The following is a 23,746-nucleotide window of genomic DNA, read 5'->3' as shown; positions in this document are numbered from 1 at the left end:
ATTGGCACGTGAATTGTTCGTGCAGTTGTGATATGATTTAATTATGGGCATGAGGTGCCGTGGAAATATGAAAATAGGCTGAGACCCGTGTTTATGAAAAAATATGAAAATGGGTTGAGACCCGTATTTTTTATGATTATGAAATGAGGTATCACATGGTGACTTTTTAATTGAAAGAATTATATTTAAAATATTTATTTGAATGATTTTTATTCAAAAAGAATTATATGAAAGAATTGTATTTGAAAGATATTTATTTGAGGAAATTATATTTGAATAGATTTATTGAAAGAATTATATTTGAAAAATAATTATTTGAAAAAACAACATTTGAAAGAGAGTTATTCGGAAGAATTTAATGTGAAGGATATTTATTTGAAAAACTTGAATTAATTGGGCGTACATGTATTATTACTTGTTGAGTGATGTTTATGGTATTCTTGTTGTCTTGTTGCGCATATCACTGGTTGTTTTATCCTGCCCTTATTGCTATCTGTTTCCTACTATTTTGTATATTATATTGCACAGGTTATTAGACTAGTGAGTGTCTTGACTGTACCCCATCTCAACTCCATTGAGGTTAGTCTTGATACTTACTGGGTACCGACCGTGGCGTACTCATACTACACTTCTTCATATTTTTGTGCAGAGCCAGGTATTGGAAATATTGGACTTGAGCAGTGTTAAAGCGGGTTCGTAAGGATTCAAGGTAGAGCTGCTTGGTCGTCGCAGTCCCTTGGAGTCTTTTCATTTCATTGTACTGTTAATTTGTAATCAAACAGTATTGTATATTCGGTCCTCGTGATCATTCCATGTATTCAGTTAGAGTTCGTGACTCAGTACTACCAATCTTGGGAGGTTGTATATCGTAATTATTTCTGTTGTTAGTTTTGATTACTTTTAAAAAAAATTACTTCAAAATGTAATTGAAATCGGCTTACATAGTCTTAGAGACTAGATGCCATCACGACTCCTGTGGTGGGATTTTGGGTCTTGATAAGTTGGTATCAGAGCTCTAGGTCTATAGGTTCTACGAGTCACGAATGAGTTTAGTAGAGTCTTGCTGATCGGTATGGAGATATTTGTACTTATCTTCGAGAGGCTACAGAGCTAGTAGGAAAAATTAACTTCTTTCATTCCTCATCGTGCGATTTTTATTCAGCTTGAAGCATATATCTTATGTTCTTTTGAATCCACTCGTGTATGAAATTGCGCACTCGGTATCAACTATGTGCCAACTATTTGTGATACTACAGAGGGGTTATAAGGGTGCTAGGGTTGTTCAACCATTGTTACAACGTGTCATCCAGATCGAGGATGCGGATGTATTTTGAGATCATTCAATTCTGCACATGGGAGTGCAGCAGGTTCTGACATCTGGTTAATAAGTATAATCTTAAGAAGGTTTAATTAATTGCCTAATCGAAACAATCGTGGTAGGGTCACGAGGTGGATGTAGATATGAAGATAGTTAGTGGTGTTAGAGATTATGTAGTTCGTATGGGATTTCTATTTAGCGAAGGGTACATACTAGCAGCAAAGGCACTGGAGAAAGCGAGTTTCACTGTCACGAGGATGACATGCGCCACATAAATGACTTGAGGTATCTTATGACTGGTGTCCTACGAGCGATAAGGTTAGTATTGTGGATCATCAGAATGTGTCCTATGGCTTCGCGCCAAGTGAGGGGAGTCCACTATCAACGATCAGATTGGTGGGTCATGTGTTATTTCAGTTTGGGCCTGAGATGTATTTATGTGGTATTGAAAGATTCTCCGAAACTTGTATATGATTAAGAGGTGAGATTTGTATGGGATGATGCTAGGGCTTGCGGTATTTCCGCGTCCTTAATAATTCTACATTTTAGTACCAGCAGGGTCACAAAAATAATTTCAGAATATTCGAGGTACTACAGTAAGTTCTTTTAATGCACCACCAGCACGTGGTTCTTACAGTGGTTATTTCAGTTATCCGGCAGAGATTAAGTATGAGCGGTCGTGCCCGCAGAGGGGTTGTTATGAGAGTAGTGATACTAGACACATCAAGAGAAATTGTCCCAGACTTGGGAGAGGTAGATTTCAACATAACACTCAGGCTACAAGCTTTATTCCAGTTAATACTCCACGTGCATAGCCAGCTAGGGGTGGAGGACAGACGGGTAGAGGGCGCCTAAGAGGTGGAGGCCCGACCCGTTGATATAATTGCTATGAATTGACTAAGGCCGATACACCAGATGGTGTAGTTACATGTATGCTATAATTTATAATAAAAGGAGCATCATTCTTATTTTGATTTGATTCCGATTATCGAGGTGAGAACTCCTTTCATGCTCCTTATATATGGTGGATTAGTGAATTGGTACTCCACTCCCGCGCTTATCCCTGTTGGGAGATTTTATGGTGTTAGCCCGTGTGGATTATTTTTGTTTTGTACATTATTGTGCGCTATAAGTCCAAAAGTGACTTTCTATTACTCTCTACAATGGGTTTCGATGTGATTTCGAAATAATTGAATTCAATTTTATGAATTATATGCCCTACCGGTATGAGGGTTCATTATGTATTGAGAAAAATTCTTTACGAAATTTATTGAAAAGAAGAAAGAAAGGAAATTGAAAATTTCAGTGGGCACAATGTGCAAAAATACTTGTGATTCGGAGTTGAGGACGAGATCCTCGCATTTTTTTATATGGTGTGAAATAATTAAACTGGGCTATAAGCCACGGTGGAAATTATATAAGGACGAGGTCCTTGTGGTAAAAAAGTTATGAGTTTAAATTCTCCTTTTGTGAAATTAAAATTTGTACTATAGTATTAATAAGGAGTCATGCCTGTTAGGCTTATTTGATAATTCTTTTATGTGTTTTTGTGCATATTTATCCATAATTGTGAGAAAAATATTGAGTTTTAGCCCACGAGGTGAGTGCCCAGGCGGCGTTAAATGTGGCTCGTTAAGTCGGGTAAATAGTTATGAGGTCTTCATGCCTCACATTTTGTTGTCAGTGTTGTGAAAATTCGAAACGAGGTTTTGGTTAATATGAGGTTAATTGGAGATGTTGTAATCGATTATGAACAACTATTAAGACCAGAGATGTGGTGATGAGCATACATATGATGTACTTCATGTCCTGATATCATTATGATAATGCAGTGCTTGTAATGATGAGATTGTTTTATTGATATATATATATATATATATATATATATATATATATATATATATATATATATATATATATATATATATATATATGTGGATGTGTTGTTAGGAGTTATTTTGGTGTTATTCTGGCAGGTGGTTAGGCCCAATTATAGAGGAGACTCTGCCGAAATTTCTGAAAAATTTGGGAGTTAGTAAAAAATTTGGGAGATTGAGACGTGCAAAGAAGAGACAAAAAATTATGTTATGTGTTTGAGGGCAAATGATCCTAAGCGGGGAAGAATATAACACCCCGAAAATTTTTGAAGTACTTCAACACTATCAAGAAAGTTGATGTGCGTAGGCACGAGTTGCTCTAGTCAGTTGAGACTAATACCGCACATTGATGTGAAAATCAGGCCTTTTGGAAATGTTTGGAGTGTAAGAAATTGGTTTCAAAGTTTATAAATATGGATCAAAGAAGTAATCTCAACTGAGATGGTATTGTCGAACCTCTGTTAAATTTATCGTGACATAGAATCACCCGCGAGTATGTGTGCAGTAAATACATTTAGTAAATTAAGTCTTAAAAACGATTCTTGGCACGTTCGAGGATGAACATATGTTTAAGAGGGAGAGAATATAACGACCCGACTTGTCCTTTTAAGAATTAACGCTCTGTTCAGTGACTTAAGGTCTCGAGCAGCTTCGTAATATGTATTATGACCCGCGAGTGTGGTCGAGTTTGATTTTCGGAAGATTCAAAATTTAATTAAAAGAACAATTCTCATTTTTGAAGCTTAAATGAAAAAAACAATTTGACTGGATATTTGACTTATGTGTAAACGACATCGGATTCGAATTCTGATGATTTCAATAGTTCCGTATGGTGATTTTGGACTTAGAAGAGTATCCGAAAAATTATTTAGAAGTTCGTAGTGAATTAGGCTTGAAATGCCGAAAGTTAAATTTTTGGGAAGTTTGACCGGGGGGTTGACTTTTTGATATTGAGGTCGGAATTCGATTCTGGAAATTGGAATAGATTCGTTATGTCATTTATAAATTCTGTGAAAAATTTGAAGTCATTCGAGGTTGATTTGATGTATTTCGGTACAAGATATAGAATTCGAAAGTTCGAAGTTCATTAGTCTTGAATTGAGGTGTGATTCGTGGTTTTAGCATTGTTTGATGTGATTCGAGGCTTCGACTAAGTTCGTATGATATTTTAGGACTTGTTGGTATATTTGGTTGAGGTCCCGAGGGGCTCGGGTGAGTTTCAGGATGGATTCAGACCATTTCTAGGCCATTTTTAATTGTTGGTTTCTGCCTACAGAGGTGTGCATCGCGATTGCGAACCTTTGGTCGTGTTCGTGAAGAGCAAACAGCAGTTTGGGGCCTTGTGAATCGCGATCGCGGAAACTCTTTCGCGATCGCGTAGAACAAATCTATGTCGCACTGGCCCGACTTTGAAAACTTATATCTTGCAATCTATAAGGAATTTGGAGATGATCCAAAAATAAAAGTTGTAGCCCTTGATGTGTAGTTGTCAGAAAAGTAATCCATTTGTCATTTAGAGTTGTGTACAAAAAGTTATGGTAGATATACTATAGGCTGTCTCGGAAGAGTTTGGAAATCTCTGTTGCACAGGGCTGATTTTGGAAGCTTATATCTAGAAATCTATAAGGAATTGGGAGATGAGCAACAAATGAAAGTTATAGTCCTTGGTGTCTAGTTTTTAGAAAGTTAAACTATTTATAATTTAGGGTTTTGTACAAAGAGTTATGACCATTAAACTAGAGGCTATCTGGAAGAGTTGGGGGAGTTTGTTCTTCGCGATCATGATTGGTTTTCCGCGATCGCGAAGAGCAATTTTGGGGCTGAAAATTTTTGTGCTTCGCGATCGCGAAGAGTAAATACCTGGTCAGTAGCTGCGATCGCGAAAAGTAAATACCTGGGCAGTAGCTATATTTCGAGGTTTCAGCCATTTTTGACATATTTGGAGCTATGAAGCTCGGATAGAAGCGATGTTTGAGGCGATTTTTGACCATATGAATTAGGGTAAGTGTTCTATATCCTAAAGTGTTTATATTTCATGAATCTATGATTATATTCATCGTTTAATTCAGATTTTAATGGAAGAAATTAAGATTTTTATAAAATCTTCCAAAAACGAAAATTTAAAATTTGGAGGTCGAGTTTTTATTAGAATTCAATAAAATTGGCATGGTTGAACTCGTATCGGAATGGGTGTTTGTATTTCATAAAAATTATATCGGGTTCCGAGGGGCGAGTCCCGCGTTGACTTTTGTTGACTTTTTGGAATAAAATTTTAAGTCGACGTATTATTATCCGGAATTATTTTTGATGAATTTTAATGAAGTTGTACAATTAATTTGGATATATTTTAGCTGTTCGGAGGTCAATTCAAGCAAGAAGTCTATTTTGGAATATCGGCCTAATTTCAAAAAGGTAAGTGTCTTGCCTAACCTCGAGTGGGGGAATTATCCCTTAGGCATCGAGTCTTATGTACCGTTTGTGATAAGTGAAAAGCCATGTACGCGAGGTGACGAATACGTACTCGGGTTTGTATGTGCAAAATATATTGGGTTTAAGTCTTAGGCATATTGTGTAGTAAATTGGATAATTATTGGCACTTATTTAATCATCTATTTGCCATACCTAAATCCTTGTTGGTTGAACTTGTTTTTATATAACAATTTGATGTGAATTTTATTTGAATAGTTATGTAATTCTGTGAGTTTGTTGGTTTGATAATTCTTGAAATTTAATTTCATTTTAAATTTTTCCTATGCAAATAATTAATTAAGCAAGTTTAAGAAGAAGCGTTAATATAATTATCTAAATTTGCATTAATGAAGGCTTTGCTTTATGCTGAGTAATTTCTATCTCTATTGATTGTTTTTGGGTGTTATAGATATTGTGTGGAGCCTTGGGTTATTTGTTATGAAATTAATTGATTTTGTTATATCTTTGGAATTTGGTTGTGGCCATTGTGCAAATTGTGATATGAATTGATTTTATTATGTTGCCGTGTTAATTTCCCGTATAAATTATTATGTTGTGTGAGTTATTATTTTGGGGAGATAAGGGTGGCATTTCACCGTTGATATTATGTGGGTATAAGGGTGATATTTCACTATTGTTGTGTTTGTTAGAATATTGTCTAGGCGGAGCGATAAGGATGGCTATAGGAGCGATAATGGTGGCGATATGAGCGATAAGGGTGGCTATTGATATTGTCTGGGTGAAGCGATAAGGGTGGCTATAGGAGCGATAAAGGGTGGCAATAGGAGCGATACGGGTGGTTATTGTCAAGGACGATATGTGATGATGTGGGGTTGTGGTGTTGATAATTTTCATGTGATGTTGTGACTTTCTTGTGTTTACTTTTATACCTTGTGCAATTTGTCTTGTTGTTGGTAAATTGATAACAATCTGATTTATGTTGAAATTGAGAGCCTGTGGCTATTGCCAGGCGGATTATAAATTAAAATGTGGGCACGAGGTGCCGTGAGTAAATAATGAGGATATTTGGCACGTGAATTATCCGTGCAGTTATGATATGAAATGTGGGCACGAGGTGTTGTGATGAAATGATGATGATAATTGGCACGTGAATTGTCCGTGCAATTGTGATATGATTTAGTTATGGGCACGAGGTACCGTGGAAATATGAAAATAAGTTGAGACCCGTGTTTATGAAAAATATAAAAATGGGTTGAGACCCGTATTTTTTATGATTATGAAATGAGGTGTCACATGGTGACTTTTTAATTGAAAGAATTATATTCAAAATATTTATTTGGAAGGATTTTTATTCAAAGAGAATTATATGAAAGAATTGTATTTGAAAGATATTTATTTGACGAAATTATATTTGAAAAGATTTATTGAAAGAATTATATTTGAACAATAATTATTTGAGAAAACTACATTTGAAAGAGAGTTATTTGGAAGAATTTTATGTGAAGGATATTTATTTAAAAAACTTGAATTAATTGGGCGTACATGTATTATTACTTATTGAGTGATATTTATGGTATTCTTGTTGTCTTGCTGCGCATACCACTGGTTGTTTTATCCTGCCCTTATTGCTATCTGTTTCCTATTATTTTGTATACTATATTGCACAGGTTATTAGACTACTAAGTGTCTTGACTGTACCTCGTCTCAGCTCCATTGAGGTTAGTCTTGATACTTACTGGGTACCGACCGTGGCGTACTCATACTACACTTCTGTACATTTTTGTGCATAGCCAGGTATTAGAGATATCGGACTTGAGCAGAGTTAAAGCGGGATTGTAAGGATTCAAGGTAGAGCTGCTTGGTCGTCACAGTCCCTTGGAGTCTTTTCATTTTATTATACTGTTAATTTGTAATCAAACAGTATTGTATATTCGGTCCTCGTGATCATTCCATGTATTCAGTTAGAGTTCGTGACTCAGTACTACCAGTCTTGGGAGGTTGTATATCGTAATTATTTTCGCTGTTAGTTTCGATTACTTATAAAAAAAATGGCTTCAAAATGTAATTGATATCGGCTTACCTAGTTTTAGAGACTAGGTGCCATCACGGTACCTGTGGTAGAATTTTGGGTCGTGACATTTGCCTATTAAAAGTACTTTTGTTTGTTTTCTTCAAGATATTTTCAATATTTTCATATTGATGATCTTCCTTGTGTTAAATTTGATTGTGACATTCAAACTAGATTTTTCGAATAATTTTTTGTTTAAAAAAGTGTAAAATCATGGAAGCACTAAAATTACTCTTGAGTAATGTGAATATAAGTCCATCTTTGACTTTCAAAGCAAATACATTCCACATATCAAATTACAATAGGGCATTCAAGCACTTATGTGTAGTAGGGTTCTTTCTTTTATTAAGCTTAGTAATATGTTCGACATTTATTATTTCATAAATTTATATCATTTTTATTTTTATTTTTATTTTATAATTCAAACATGTTTTAATATTTACATAATATTTTAAAGTTTTTTAGTCATTGCTAATAGGAAAACTAGTATTTAGTTAATCTTGCATGTCCACTTAGAATAATTTAGCATAGACATACAATCCTACTTAGTTTTAAAATCCGAAAGGGAATGACATTATGTGGATCTCGAAAGGTGCCTAAATAATTTAGCATAGACATTGACGAATGCCCCAGCAACATTTATGGATTTGATGAATCGGGTATTTAAGCCCTATTTGAATTCTTTTGTGATCGTATTCATTGATGCTATCTTGATCTACTCCTGCAGTCGAGAAGAGCATGAGCAGCACCTTCGGGTTGTACTTCAGAGCCCAAGAGATAGTAAGTTATATGCCAAGTTTTCAAAATATGAATTTTGGTTGGATTCGGTTGCCTTTTTGGGGCATGTTGTATCTGCTGAGAGCATTAAAGCAGATCCTAAGAGGATTGAAACAGTTCAGAACTGGTCTAGACCTACTTTACCTATAGAGATTCGGAGTTTTCTAATTTTGACGGGTTATTATCGCCGGTTCGTGGAGGGGTTTTTATTTATTGCGGCCCCATTGACTAGATTGATTCAGAAGGGTGCTCTATTCAAGTGGTCCGATAAGTGTGAGTTGAGCTTTCAGAAACTCCTTCTTTCGAAATAATTTAAATTGTTACCTTTTTTTACGACACAAGTATCATATTATTCTCATTTTGAACAAAAACAGTCAACATATGAAATCGAGAACACGTACTTCTAGAATTTCCACATCATCACGTAGGGCTTTCATAACACGCTTAGCCTTCTAAATCTTCGTCGTCTGCGAAGCTGAGGAGGCTTTTCCTGGCGGAGGCGGTGCCTCGAGGTCGTTTTGTTGCGGTGGTGTTGTCCTCTTCGCCGCCATCGTTGTCGCTGCCGCGACGTTGAAAATTTCGGGCTTTGGAGCTCATGCCTTTAATCTTTTGAAAATGGATTAGACCATTAATAAAATAAATTATAATATAGATGTCCTAATTCATCTTAATAATTATTGGGTGGCGCCTCATCTTTAATATCATTTGAGGTTGTCACCTTTCGAGCTCCGTCCTAAAAAAAGAGTGCAACACATTGAGTTCATTACTAAAAGTAGAATCTTTTTATGCTCTTTCCCTTCATGTCAAGGGGTGTCTTCGTGTATATGATTCTTTTGACAAGTATGTTGAATCAAAATAACTTACTGATGATAATCAATACAGTGTCAAGGAATACAGGCATGGGGATGCTCTAAGAGATTTAATTCTTTCATCGACTCCCTCTCGTGCTTTTAACTGCAATTGTTACCATTTTATTTTTCAAGGGGTATTGCAACCAAGACAAACGACAAATTTGAGTACCCGTTGCAACTTAATCTTGGCAAGTATGTGATAGGGCAGATAAAGTGGTTCATAGTTTTTATTCACTTTACAGTGTTTGTGGTTCACATGAGAGGTGTTCATGGTGGCCATTACTATATATACTTATGTTAGGTGCTCTAATGGATAGTATAAATTTGACGACGGATTCGTGGAAGCAGCATATCATGAAATGGCTTTGCATGGAGTGTTTGGTGATGGACAAGGGGGTGGGAGCGTCTATATTCTTGTATATGTTCGTTAGAGTAAGAGAAAACATACTTTTTGTTATGTGGGTGAGATGGACCTTCTCACACATCTCTCGGCAAGAGAGAACATTTTCTGTTATTTGGGTTAGATGGACCTTCCCATGAATCTTTTAGCAAGATTGAAGGACAAAGGAAGGAGGGTGGTACTTGAACCCGCACATATATATATACCCGTCTGCTCGTCTGATAAATAATCAAAATCTCGTGACTATACTCCAAAAGGTTTATCATAATACCCACTGTTAGTTGGCGCCAATGATTAAAAAAATGGAAGAAGTATGAGTGTATGACAACGAGTATACACAGCACACAATTACTTTTTCATCTGAACATAATCTGGTATCGTTTAGTCTTTATTTAATCTGCTTTATTTTTTTATTCGCTTGACAATGCAAACAACAACAACATCCCAGTAAAATTCCACTAATGGGGTCTGGAGAAGGTAGTGTGTACGCAGACCATACCCCTACCCCGACGGGGTAGAGAGGCTGTTTCCGCAAGACTCTCGGATCAAAAAGAAACAAGAATACAAAAGGACAAAAAGGAGACAATATTAGTATCACAACAATAATCATATGATAAATAGAAACACCATGAAATCCAGAAGAAGGATGCAAAGTAAAGGGAGACAATATTAGTAAATATTAATATCACCACGACAATCATAAGAACAATAGGAACACCATGAAATCTAGAAGAAAGATGCAAAGAAAAAGTGATAGCTAGTAAATAAGACATGCATTGAAAAGCGAAATAGTAATCCACAACATTGCCACTAGCTATCTCAGACAAAAACCCTACATGACTAGTCCCACAATGGTACGAAGTAAGGCACGACTCAACTACCTCCTAACCTATAACCCTAATACTCGACCTCCACATCTTCCTATCTAGTGTCATGTCCTCGGAAATCTGGAGTCTCGCCATATCCTGCCTGATCACCTCTCCCCAATACTTCTTAGGCCGCCCTCTACCTCTTCTGGTGCCCTCCACAACCAGCAGCTCACACCTCCATACCGGAACATCTAGGCTTCTCCTCTGAATATGTCCGAACCATCTAAGTCTCGCTTCCCGCATCTTGTCATCAATAGGAGCCACATGCACCTTCTCCCGAATATCATCATTCCTAATCTTATCTATCTTAGTGTGTCCGCACATCCACCGCAATATCCTCATTTCTGCTACTTTCATCTTCTGAATATGTGAGTTCTTAACGGGCCAACACTCAGGCCCATACATCATGGCCGGTCTAACCACCGCTTTATAAAACTTACCTTTGAGTATCGGTGGCACTCTCTTGTCGCACATGACTCCAGATGCTAACCTCCACTTTATCCATCCTACCCCAATACGGTGTGTGACATCCTCATCGATCTCTCCTCCCTCCTGGATAACCGAACCAAGATACTTGAAGCTGCCTCTTCTCGGGATGACCTGCAAATCAAGCCTCACATACACGCCCACTTCCCCTGGCTCAGCGCTGAACTTACACTCCAGGTATTCCATCTTCGTCCTACTCAGCTTGAAACCTTTAGACTCAAGAGCCGGTCTCCAAACCTCCAGCCTCTCGTCAACACCGGCTCGCAACTCATCAATCAGAACTATGTCATCGGCGAATAGCATGCACCATGGCACATCCCCTTGAATATGGTGTGTTAACGCGTCCATCACCAGGGCGAATAAGAACGGACCGAGCGCAGAACCTTGGTGTAACCCCATCACAACTGGAAAATGCTCAGAGTCGCCTCCTACTGTCCTAACCCGAGTCTTAGCCCCATCATACATGTCCTTAATCGCCATAATGTATGGAACCGACACACCTTTTGCCTCCAGGCATCTCCAGAGAATTTCTCTAGGAACCTTGTCATACGCTTTCTCTAGGTCAATAAACACCATGTGCAGATCCTTCTTCGTGTCTCTGTATAGTTCCACCAACCTTCTAACAAGGTGTATAGCTTCTGTAGTCGAACGACCCGGCATGAACCCGAACTGGTTGTCGGATACAGACACTGTCATCCTCACCCTCGCTTCAACCACCCTCTCCCACACTTTCATTCGCTTGACAATGCATACATATATATTTTAGGGAAAACATTCAAAGTTTGTTCATGTACTCTTTCATATTGTTTAATTTTTTCATTTATTATATTTTTGTCGATTAATATCTTTATTGTTAGCAAATTGTCTAAATTATTCAAAAAAAATAATCTGAATTTACCCTTCCATTTTTAGTTATGAATACACTTGCCAAGAGAAAAAGATCTCATGGTCTTGTGTGCACAAAAAGGAGAAAATGAAGAGTTACGAGATGCACAAAGAGTTTTTTCGAGGAAAATATGGAAGAACAAATGGTAATGTCAATAGAAAGGATATTATACTTATCGTATAACTAATTAATACCGTAAAAGTTATATGGTTATATAGTAATTAATTTGATATATTCAGAAACTTTAAACTTGTTCTACAAATAGTTATTTTATTAGAATTTTTCCTTTTTATCTTTTTCAGCGGTGGAATTTGATTAATATACAAGTAAATTGTTATTTAAACACATTAAAAATTCGATTACATATTCTCACAATGTGACACAAATATAAGACAATCAACAATATATGGAAAGAAATAAACTATAATTGGAATTGACTATATATATATAACTTATTAAATATCTCTTTTTTCATTATGCAATCTCATTTTACTTTTAAGGCCAATTTACATGGGGAAATGTGAGTTAGGGATAGTGACGTCAACAAAAAATGTTAGAATCAACAAAAAAAAAAAAAATTCTGCTGACAAAACAAGTAGAATGTCTTCAAAAGTAGGTTGTCTAATTTATTTATTTTTTAAAAAAGAGGATATCATAGAAAAGGAAAAAAGAAAAAGAAAATAAGCCTAATATAAAAGGGCAGAAAAGAGGAAAAATAATTCCTGTTTGGTTTGCGGTATTCAGTTCACACTTCTATAGAGATTAGAGAATATTGAAAGAAGCGAGGATGGCCGGAGGAGGAGGATCAGTGAAGGAAGTTGGATCAAAGAGAGAGCTCGACAAGATAGTCGGCGACGGGTCACCGGCGATTTTGCACTTTTGGGCAACATGGTGTGAAGCTTCTAAGCACATGGACCAAGTCTTTTCTCACCTTTCTACTGATTTCCCACACGCCCATTTTCTCAGAGTAATCAAATCTTCTCCCTTTTTTGATATACATGTGCTTATGTGAAAGAGAAGCCCATAAAGTGTATTTATTGATCGATTTCTGGTATTAATTTTGCATATATGATACTGCTTATATGGAATTTTAATGAACTATGAAATAAAGTGATGATTTATTGATAGATTTTCTGCTTGATATGTTCTTGTTGTTTGGAGGGGGGTTGTTTAGATTTGTTTTTTGTAACTTTGCTATGAAGGGTTTAGGGTTTTGTAAACTTTTTGGCCTCATGGTGTATAACTTTTAAGCGTATGGACCAAGCTTGAATTTTTTTTATTTATTGGTTGATTTCTGTTATTTTTATTGAATATAATTCAAGATAGCTTATGGAACTTTGAATGAACTGTGAAACACCCTGAGTGGTTATCGATATGCTCTTTGGGAATAATTTGTCTCCCTTAATGGGCACAGAGAAAAAAAGATGTGTTCTTGTGGTTAGATAGCTATGTTACATGAATATGAAGAATCTGTGACACGGGGAAATTTGGGGGTTGTTGCTCTCCTCGATTTGCTGCAGTCTTACCTTGATTTGGCACTTCTAATTAGTTTCAAATAGAAATTGGAGAACCCTGCATATACTGATATAGCTGTTTTATTCTAACATTGTGAACTTGGAGCTGGACTTTTCTTCTATCGTAGTTGATGTTATTGTAATCCCAACTACTTAATGGATTATGTTTCAAGTACTACTGGAATATGCTCATTATTCGTTCTGAAGAGCTAGCTTGTCTCTGATTATGATTCTTTTTCTTCTGTCTTTATATTTCAGGTTGAAGCTGAAGAACAGCCTGAAATATCTGAGCTGTACTCTGTTTCTGCTGTTCCTTACTTTGTGTTCTTCAAGGTAACTCACATGGGAATTTGCTTTCCTTGTCCATGTACTGTTTGTATAGCTGCTTGTGTTTGTAAACCTTACTCTCCTGCTGGATAGACGGTGAAATGAATGTAGACCACCCTCTGCTTATGTGAGTTCTACCTGCATTTTATTCTTACCTAGCTTCCTTCTGAATCCCTACGAGCCCTTCTATGATGTTACTTTTTTGGACTGTCAGCAGCACAAGGGAGAATCTGCTCATGCATCAGTTATCCGAAAGAACTTCTACTATTGGAAATGATTTTGAGAATCATGATGATATTACTGCTAGTTGTTTGCATAGTTATCTTGTTTCTTTATGCAATAAACTCAGTGAAACTTATCTGCTTTTTGCCAACAAGTAAATTGTTGGATTGAGGATTTCTGTTTCGACCTCTTTTACACTCCATCTACCACATAATTTCCATAATTTTATTCTCTAATCACAGTATATCTATTGATAGGAGACCTTTTACATAGCAAATGCATGTCTTAAATAAATAACAAGTAAATTAAGAAGATACTCTAAAGTAATCAACAGCCTAACCACTTTAAGATATTTTCCTAACAAATGTTCAGAGTTTTTTCCCTTCTTTTTCTTCTAGATATTACTTGAATATGGACTCTGTCTCTCATGGCTTCATTATTTCTTCAAAGACAATGAGTGTGCTCTGTCTGCCCAAAGGGCAGCCCGGTGCTCAAAGCATCCCGCATTCATGCAAGGTCCGGGGAAGGGCCGCACTTCTAGGGGTGATGTAGACAGCCTATCCTAATGCAAGCATTAGTGGCTGCTTCACGACTCGAACCCTTGACCTATAGGTCACACGCCCAAAGATTCTTTATATATTTGTAACCCATTGCAGTGTCAATTCTTGAACGGGAGAATGCCCCTTAAAATAGTGAACAGCTCGTCATATTCTGCCAAGGCCATGTCGTTCTTCGTGCTTGCAATCTTCTTGAAAACCATATGCACCTTAAGGCTTGCATGACCCTATGAGATCCATCTGCCTCTTCTATTTGCTGACTACATGAGGTATTGCTACTATTTGGAGGCATATTAAGCTAAGGACAATTGGAATATTGGTCATCGCTTTGCAAAATGTATAAGCTTTATTTAAGGGGCAACACCACTATCTTTCTCATTTAACTTCATATACTTTCTTCTGGAAAAATCGCTAAATTGTTAAGTCTTCAGTAAACTCTACTAGTGCAGTCGGATGTACAAGCCCCAAAAATATCTCTCACTTCCTCATTTCCCTCTTGTATGACATGCCAGTGATGGGCATTTGCAGATATCACTGTCTTCTGTCAGTCTGATTTGAAAAGCTTTCTGATTATCCATGAAAATCACGGTGTAATTGGGTTGACTGGTTGATGTCATTTTTTCTGGTCACTTATCCTACTTCGGAGGATTCCACTGTCTTTGCCAGTATCCTTAGGTGAAACTGTGTGAGTATCAAAGTACTTAGGCTTATGCCATGGTGAAATCATCAATATGGCTTTTCAAAAATTTGAGTTATTTACCTCTTTAAAAATGGGATCGAAATATTCGTAGCTACTTATTGTGAAAAGATGAACATCTGTCAGCAAGATCAAGAAATATTAAATTCAGTAGTTTTCGCCTGACAAATATAATGGGTGGTCATGAAAAGAATTGCCTAGAGTCGTCGTCACACAAATCCAATATAAAATTTTTAAAAATTATGGAAAGGTGATCAATTGTTGAGTAAGTTTGATAAGAAATTTTGTTAAGTTCCTTCCCATTAGTTGTATTAATCAACACTTTCAACTTTGATTCCTTGTTACGTTTGAACGATTCCTTGACATGAAGCTCTCTTTTTGCTTGTTACACTACCTATAACATGCTATTCCTTTGCTTATTTTAGGATGGTAAGGCTGTTGATACGTTGGAAGGGGCTGATCCTTCTAGTTTGGCCAACAAGGTTGCAAAAATTGCTGGGTCAATAACTCCTGGGGATCCTGCTGCTCCTGCTAGCCTAGGGATGGCTGCAGGTCCCACTGTTCTTGAAACAGTTCAGGAATTGGCTAGAGAAAGTGGCGCTCCTCAAGTTGTAAGTTCTGGTCTTGATGATCGGCTGACAAAGCGACTTCAGCAGCTGGTTGCTTCTCATCCAGTAATGCTTTTCATGAAAGGAAACCCTGAAGAACCCAAGTGTGGTTTTAGTCAGAAAGTTGTCGATATTTTGAAGAAAGAGAATGTCAAATTTGGAAGCTTTGATATTCTGACCGACAATGGGGTCCGTGAGGGGTTGAAGAAATTTTCCAATTGGCCAACATATCCTCAACTGTACTGCAAGGGTGAACTTCTTGGTGGTTGTGATATTATTATAACTATGCATGAGGGTGGTGAACTTAAGGAAGTTTTCAAGGATTACGGGGTAGATACTGCTGGTGAGAAGGGTGGCATCTCTGAACCATCTGGCACGAGTGCTGCTCTGACTACTCGTCTTGCGGATCTGATAAATTCTAGCCCGGTTATGCTGTTTATGAAAGGAACACATGATGAACCCCGGTGTGGATTCAGCAGAAAGGTGGTGGATATTCTTAAACAGGAGAAAGTAGAGTTTGAGAGTTTTGACATTCTTACTGATGATGAAGTCCGTCAAGGACTGAAAGTTTATTCCAACTGGTCTAGCTATCCGCAGCTGTACATAAAGGGTGAACTTATTGGTGGATCAGACATAGTATTAGAGATGCAAAAAAGTGGTGAGCTTAGGAAGGTTCTAGCTGAGAACGGGATTCACCAGAAAGACAGTCTTGAAGACCGTTTAAAGAATATAGTAAATTCTTCAACTGTAATGCTCTTCATGAAGGGTACACCAGATGCACCAAGATGTGGTTTCAGCTCCAAGGTTGTAAATGCTTTGAAGGAGGAAGGGGTTGAGTTTGGATCCTTTGACATTCTATCGGATGAAGAAGTGAGGCAGGGATTAAAGACCTTCTCCAACTGGCCAACTTATCCACAGCTGTATTACAAAGGTGAACTGGTAGGAGGATGTGATATCGTGCTGGAACTGCAAAGCAGCGGTGAACTGAAGTCAACATTATCTGAATAGAAGAACCAATGGACCAGGTTCCGTGCATCAGCCATAACATGTTAGCTGTTTCCCAGGTCTTATACATTTTGCGTCAACATGATTTCGTGGTGTCTGAACTGCCTGAGCTATGTATGTTTATCTCCACAAGAATTTCATGCTACTAGAGGAATAGAGTTACATTCTTAGAGATGGTTTGAATAGCAATATGCTTTTGTAGAGACCTTATCTTTCAATTTTTGGTTTTCTTTCCTTCGGCTATGCGATGAGTTTGTTATGACATTGAAGTTGTAGGTCAATTTGAGAATTTAGCTTATTGTTATGACATCTTATTTTGTTTGCCTTCAAACCATAGCGAGGTTATATCTCCCAATAGATAGCTTCTGAGATGAAATAAAGAGCCTATAAAGGTGGAAGTAGCTACCTCTTGTCCTTTTTATTGTCACTTTAGCCACAAAAAAGAAAGTGGTCCAAAATATTTGTCACTTCATATAACCAAGAATGCATCAATTATTATTTTTTAAGTCCACCCTTACTACGGAGTACTCTCTGTATATAACTCAACTCACTGATGTTCTGGTGATCCTTAATTTGCTAACCCCCAGAAGGAACATATAGTTTGCTATCTTCTCTAGCGTTCAAGTAAAAATCAATAAAGATTCTAAATGTCCATAACTAAATTCATATAAGAAAACAATAATGTCCTCTAATGTATCCTGTCTCCGTAAGGTCGAAAAACAAAGAATATTTAAGGAAGAATTGTAGGCAATCCCGGATTGAAGATCTGAAGATTTGGATTATAATACTAATGAAGGCAGCTATAGACTGTGATTCCCCAAAATTAGGAAATTAAGGAGTTTGATTTGGAGACAACCATTAAAATAATGATTTAGTTGAATAATTCTAATATATTATTATCAAAAGAATAATTCAGTCAGAAAGGAATTATTATTTACATAATAAGCCGCCTTATTTGTTAAATATGTAGTCTCTAACTCTATTATGCCCAAGTAAAACAAGGACTTGGGAGATTTATTTTTGGTGGAAAAGAAAAGAACTTAACCTAATTCACCCTAAAACAGGGAGGCCCGAAATTAGGATTTTGGTATATATATATATATATATGTGTATGTCAGTCTTTGAACATAACAACAGTAGTTTGGGAAAACTGCTAGAAAGGCAGAGACTTACACAACTTCAAGAGGTATTCTTCTGACTTAAAATTGATTTAAATCCGAAATACGTTGTCTATGCAAATTGATGCTGGAATGCTTCCGCTTTATACATATATTCCATCAGTTTCGATTCCTTTTTTTTTTTTTTACATCAACGAAGATTTTAACTCTCCACTATTGAAATTAAAGAAAGATATCAATAATGACTATTACTGCGTTTATTTTGACATTAAGAATATTTAAGGAGGAATTGTAGGCGATCAAGGAATGAAATTCCAAAACTAATGAAAGCAGCATAGATCGTGACTCCACAAAATCAGAAAATTAAGAAGTTTAACTTGGACAAAATCATGAAGCTTATTTAAGATAGAACACTGGATTAGGTACGATTCTTGTGATTCGTATCAGTATAAAAACTTGTCTCATTTACTTCCTGCAATGTATCTTCAGTCTCTTATTATAATCTGTAATTGAATAAGAATCTTACCTATGAAATTGTGTAGCTCTGTAAGCAGGAATTAGTTAACTTACACTCTGTTTGGATCATTGTTACCTATTATTTTTTATAATAGATTGTATTTTATTTTATGAATACAACTTGTATATTTGTTGTTGTTAAATAATATTTTTGTTGTTTGGTTTGACTGTATCATATAGTACCGTAACTGATAAGTTTACTAAAATACCCGCATTGTTTTAAATAATTTATCAAGAATTACCCATAAAAATAATTTTAAAAAATCTTTTTTTACTAATGTATCACCAATTATGTAGCTTGAAAACAAGAGCAAAAACTTGAAAAAAAAGGTTAACTATCATTTAACAAAAAAAATCGTAGAACGATGGAAAGAAAAATAAACGTACGGAGATTTGGATGAAAAGAACGGCATGAACCAATTCTGGAAGGATGGACAAAGGCAAAGTAGGTCAAATGGGTTGGAGATTTGGAGTTAAAATTAAAAAAAAATAGAGTAAAGGGTAAAATAGAATTATGGAGTAATAAGCAAAGGCATAATTGAAAAGAAAAAATAGGAAATAATTCCTAGCACATCAAATCGATTGTTTCATAAAATAGAGCTTTTTGTTGTTCCGGAACAATGAAGTTAATAATACCATACAATCAAAACAAACATTGTTTTGGTAATAATACAATACATACCATGGGTAACAACCATCCAAACAAGCTATATCAGTATAGTCGACTAAATATTTTAAAAGGGCATAATTCACGCCTCTTGTTTTACAATTGGTATCAAAGTCTCTATCTCACAAGCTTGTTTTTGCTTAACAGAAGGTAAGGAAAGACCAATGTCCAGTGATGAAGAAAACTCTAGGCCACCATACTTCAACGGAGAACATTATAGTCATTGGAAGGCTAGAATGAGAACGTATGTGCAATCAGTTGACTATCGAGCATGGCTAGTCATTCAGGACGGACCTCTACCAATTCCTGCTGATGATGAGGGAAGGAAACAGAAGGTAAGACATCCTATACAAAAAGAACAAAAGGATGCCATTCAAACCAATACTTAATTGTGCTTTAAGCATGGAAGAATTCGCAAAGATCTCAAGTTGTGAAACTGCAAAGGAAAGATGGGACAAGTTGGAGATACTCTATGAAAGTACAAAGCAAGAAAAGGAAGCCAGGATTAATATTCTAGTTCATAAGTACGAGTTATTCATGATGAAAGAAGATGAAACCATTGAAGAGATGTTCACGAGATTTAGTAAAATTGTTGGAGATCTCAAGGCTTTAGGAAAATCCTACTCTAATGGTAGACAAGTCCGAAAATTTCTGTGGAGTTTGCCTAGAGTGTGGGAACCTAAGGTTATTGCAATTGAAAGTGGAAATCTGGATCAAATGATAATTGATGAACTTCGCTACAATCTTATTACTTTCGAGAAAATTCATCTTCAAAGGCATGGACATAAAGAAAAGAGAAGGAATGTTGCATCCAAAACCATTCTTGATGAAACAGAAAGTGAAGAAGAGGACGAAGAAGATCAGGAAGACTTGGCAATGATTTTAAAGGGAATATACAGCATTATGAGAAGAAGAAAACAAAAGAAGAAATCCCAGTTAGATAAAAACTCTGAAAGGAACAATGCAAGGTGGAACAACAAAGGACCAGCATAAACTGTTAAAGGACACACAAACACTCATGCCCAACACAGAATTATTTTCAGAATTAGCATTTGAAAGAATTTCATTCAGTACATTTAACTGTTAGGAGCTTATTGGTTTATATTCTTCAAGTATCACTTTTGTTTCTTCATTTTCATCAATGTTATCAGCTCTCATACTGTTTAGAAGTCTTTCAACTTCTTTACCACCTGCTATATATGATTTTAGTAAGACATGATACATCTCTCTATTTACAGAGACGACGGGCCTCAGCGAACTCAAAAATGATTCAGCATCATTCGCACTACCATTCTCCCCCAACAAACTTAATATTTTCATGATGACCTTAGGATCAGGCTTCCATCCTTTGCTATCCTTCTTTAAGGAAAGAGCAACTTTAATGCATTTCACAGCACTCTCAAACTTACCTTTATCTAGGTAGCCTGCTGCCAGTCTTCCCCAAATATTTGGTGTTAGTGTCTTCCCTTTTGTAGATAAATCTTCAAGCATGGTCTCGGCCTTCTCATAAAGCTTTTTATCGATATACCCTATAATGACTATGTATGGCACACGGATATCATAACAGTTATCGGATGTTTCCCATTCCTTGAGCAACTGCTCTGCTTCTTCAAGTGCATCAAGTCTCACCAGAGATTCTAACATATTTATGTAATCCCTATTTATACACCTCTTCAGAGCACTCTTCTCAAGAAACCATAATCTGATGACTTCATCTTTGTTTCCCAGTCTAGAATATACCGAGATGAGGTAATTATACCCGAGCCCTTCTTTATTATCTATCTTCGCCTCTGCTTTCTTGAGGAAACTGTTTGCTTTATCATCTAGGCCCGATTTAACATAAATATTCGCCACAGCAGCATAGGTGTTCCAGTCCATGACAATGTATGATTGGTTCTCCATTTCAATCAAGACCCTCTCCATCCCCTCAATATCTGATCTTGCTCCATACGAATTGATACAGATTCTGTAACTTAAATTGTCAGGACAAACCCCAATTTCCTTCATATGGTGTAGCACTTCAGGGATCTTTTCATACTCACCGGTTTTGGTGTACAGTGACATTATATCATTGAAGGCCACAGAAGATAGAGAAAGACCCTTCTCCTGCATCATCTGCAAATGTGTCAATGCCTTTTCAATGTCGCATTGCCGAACATAACAATGTAGAAGAGCACCATATGTCTTATCATTCTTATCTTCTTCATTCAAGTTATTGAAGTAGCTTTCTGCAGAATGAAACCCGTGTACCTTACCAATCAGATCCAGTTGTACTGCATGCTCAGTTGATGAAAAAGTGAAAATACCAGAACTCTTCATCCACTCCGAAGCCTGCTCAACAATAAAGTTCAGCACAAATGACTAAATTAGCATCCAATATATGGGACATTCCATTCAATCAGGGCAAGGAACTATATATACATGTGGAAACAGAAGCTGAATGTCAGAGATTAGGTCTCATAGTAACATTTCCATTAAAAAACGACATATTTTCCATGAAAAAATAAATTCAATAGGAAACACCCTTAATAATTTTTTGTATTAAAATAATCAGAATATTTTTATAATCCAAACCAATTGCACAAAGTTTAAACCAACATCCTAGATTAACAAATGAGCAGCTTCACCAACAATTCCACAACACTAATAACTGAAATGTTGACTAAACTTAATCTCTAAAATTCTAATTAGCTGCAAACATAAAAAAAAAAAAAAAAATACAGTAAAACTATAGAAATTTTAACATATTAGAGAACAAGTATCACTCATGGATAGAGGGGTACCTCGAGGGCCTGATTGAAGCGTTTGCGTTTACGAAGATCAAGAATGATGCGTTGAAGCTCTGCAAATCGGACTTTTTTGCCCTTGCAAACCCATTCGTCCAGCTCATTCGTTACGCTATAGTTAGGGTCTCCCAGTGGGCTGATTTTTGAGTAAAGTGTCACCTTTTTCCGCTTGTCGGAATGGTAAAATCGACATGTAATTCCGGTTAGGGATTGGAATACCCGGCGATTCAATTGCATTTTCCGATGAAATTTTGGATGACAATTTGGGCAAAAATCCCTGCTGAGTGAAACACTGTTTTAGGGTTTAGGGGGTTTTACGAGTTTCAGCGCATTTGGGGGAAAACGAAAGGAAGTTCCATAAATTGCATAATCACCCTTCAATCTTTTAGATATTATACAGCCATACAGGTAAAAGGTTGTAAATCCAACATATTGCATCTACACCTAAACGAAAGATTTTATCACAATTAAAAAATAAAAATAAAAATAAAAAGAATTACCAATCTATATGAAACTTCTTTTATGTTTTACTAATTTTAAAATATTTAGACCCATTCTTCTAATAAGATTATTATATACAGCTTTAATTACATTAAGAATTCAAATTTTTTAACTTTGAAGTGATAGTTTTCTTTTTACCATATACACCAAATTTTACACTATTATTTTGATATTTTTCTACTATTACAAATTAATATAAAAGTAAAACTGATATCTTAAACTCCCAGTTCAGTATGAAAAAGTTATATAAAAAGGGACCGAGGGAGTATTACTATCTAATGTAAATCATAAACATTTTCCTATAAAATAGTGTTATTGTGAAATGTTTGGGTCATTATGTCCAAACTGCAGATTTACTGATTTTGTTTTCTCTTGAACTGTGAATATTTCAACTTTGTAATAAAATTTTTATTTACCAAAAAAAAAAAAGAGAATAATATTTATAGATTCACAGTTTGTATTCTGATGAGTAGGGGTGTACATAGGTCGGGTTGGTTCGATTTTTCAATTATCAAATCAAACTAATCTAAAGATCAAACCAAACCAATAAAAGTCGGGCTTTTTAATCTCGATTTTTCTCGGATTTTCCGTATTTTTTGGCTTTTTCCCACAAAGTCTTCATAGCACAAAATATAAAATTTGTGTTCTAAATATTTATTTAATCCAAGTAAGACAAAACTATATAAGGTATTTTTTAAAAAAATAACATAAAATATGAGATGAGTCATGACGGTGTACTAATTATTTAATAGATAATAAAATCACATAAAGAATATTATTAATAAGGCATAATAAAAATGAACATAATCTAAAATTACTAAGTTGCTAAAATAAATATGATTAAAAAGTACTATTATTTACATGACTAAACAGTAAAAAAAATTATGCATTTTATATAAACCATGAAAAAACTAAAAAATAGATATCCAACAATATTGTCATTTCTAGTACAATTGAATTGAATGTCTTTTGTTAGCATTAATATTGATTTGATTTTAGTTTGGACTTTATTTGAGTTACTAACATTTATGGAGTATAAAACTTATTGGAGCATTCAAAAATTATAAGTCCAAACTTGTAATAATGCGTTAAAAGATAAAACTATGAAAAGGTTTAAGAAATATTTATAACTTACTACAATAAATACTTTTATGAATTAAATATATTTAAAATTTCTATACATGTAATGTCGGGTTAGTTTAGTTTCGGTTTAACTTTTTTTAGTTAAAACCATACCAAATCAATTATGATCGGAATTTTTTTCCA

At 35.7% G+C, this 23,746-nt stretch overlaps 2 protein-coding genes across 4 annotated transcripts; one reads left to right on the top strand and one right to left on the bottom strand.

The window, feature by feature from the left end:
• Positions 1-12,675: 12,675 nt before the first annotated feature.
• LOC104106148 (monothiol glutaredoxin-S17) lies at positions 12,676-17,223 on the top strand. Its single transcript, XM_009614638.4, has 3 exons — positions 12,676-12,929; positions 13,735-13,809; positions 15,705-17,223. Exons 1-3 carry the CDS (start codon positions 12,750-12,752, stop codon positions 16,893-16,895), a joined length of 1,446 nt encoding a protein of 481 aa, XP_009612933.1. The 5' UTR covers positions 12,676-12,749; the 3' UTR covers positions 16,896-17,223.
• Positions 17,224-20,094: 2,871 nt separating this feature from the next.
• Positions 20,095-22,330, bottom strand: LOC104106149 (pentatricopeptide repeat-containing protein At4g21705, mitochondrial). 3 transcript variants are annotated; one of them, XM_009614640.4, is made up of 3 exons: positions 21,977-22,330; positions 21,444-21,524; positions 20,095-21,308 (listed from the first exon to the last, which is right to left on the bottom strand). In XM_009614640.4, exons 1-3 carry the CDS (start codon positions 22,214-22,216, stop codon positions 20,277-20,279), a joined length of 1,353 nt encoding a protein of 450 aa, XP_009612935.1. In that variant the 5' UTR covers positions 22,217-22,330; the 3' UTR covers positions 20,095-20,276. The 3 variants fall into 3 exon arrangements, with proteins under 3 accessions (XP_009612935.1, XP_009612936.1, XP_009612934.1); XM_009614641.4 differs by having other exon boundaries at positions 20,095-21,299; XM_009614639.4 differs by having other exon boundaries at positions 20,095-21,524.
• Between the last annotated feature and the right edge of the window lie 1,416 nt (positions 22,331-23,746).

This window comes from Nicotiana tomentosiformis, chromosome 2, assembly GCF_000390325.3.
Source record: "Nicotiana tomentosiformis chromosome 2, ASM39032v3, whole genome shotgun sequence".
NCBI classification, from domain to species: Eukaryota; Viridiplantae; Streptophyta; class Magnoliopsida; order Solanales; family Solanaceae; genus Nicotiana; species Nicotiana tomentosiformis.
The sequence above is the reverse complement of the archived record's forward strand: the minus strand, read 5'-3'. Positions and strand labels throughout refer to the sequence as shown.

Excerpts from the sequence above, each read along its gene's own strand:
- LOC104106149 (XM_009614639.4), bottom strand. The coding sequence starts at position 22,216 with ATGCAATTGAATCGCCGGGTATTCCAATCCCTAACCGGAATTACATGT. Across the intron at positions 21,525-21,976 it reads GCTTCAATCAGGCCCTCGAG|GCTTCGGAGTGGATGAAGAG; the intron begins GTACCCCTCTAT and ends ATTGTTGAGCAG.
- LOC104106148 (XM_009614638.4), top strand. The coding sequence starts at position 12,750 with ATGGCCGGAGGAGGAGGATCAGTGAAGGAAGTTGGATCAAAGAGAGAG. Across the intron at positions 12,930-13,734 it reads CACACGCCCATTTTCTCAGA|GTTGAAGCTGAAGAACAGCC; the intron begins GTAATCAAATCT and ends TTTATATTTCAG. Across the intron at positions 13,810-15,704 it reads CTTACTTTGTGTTCTTCAAG|GATGGTAAGGCTGTTGATAC; the intron begins GTAACTCACATG and ends TGCTTATTTTAG.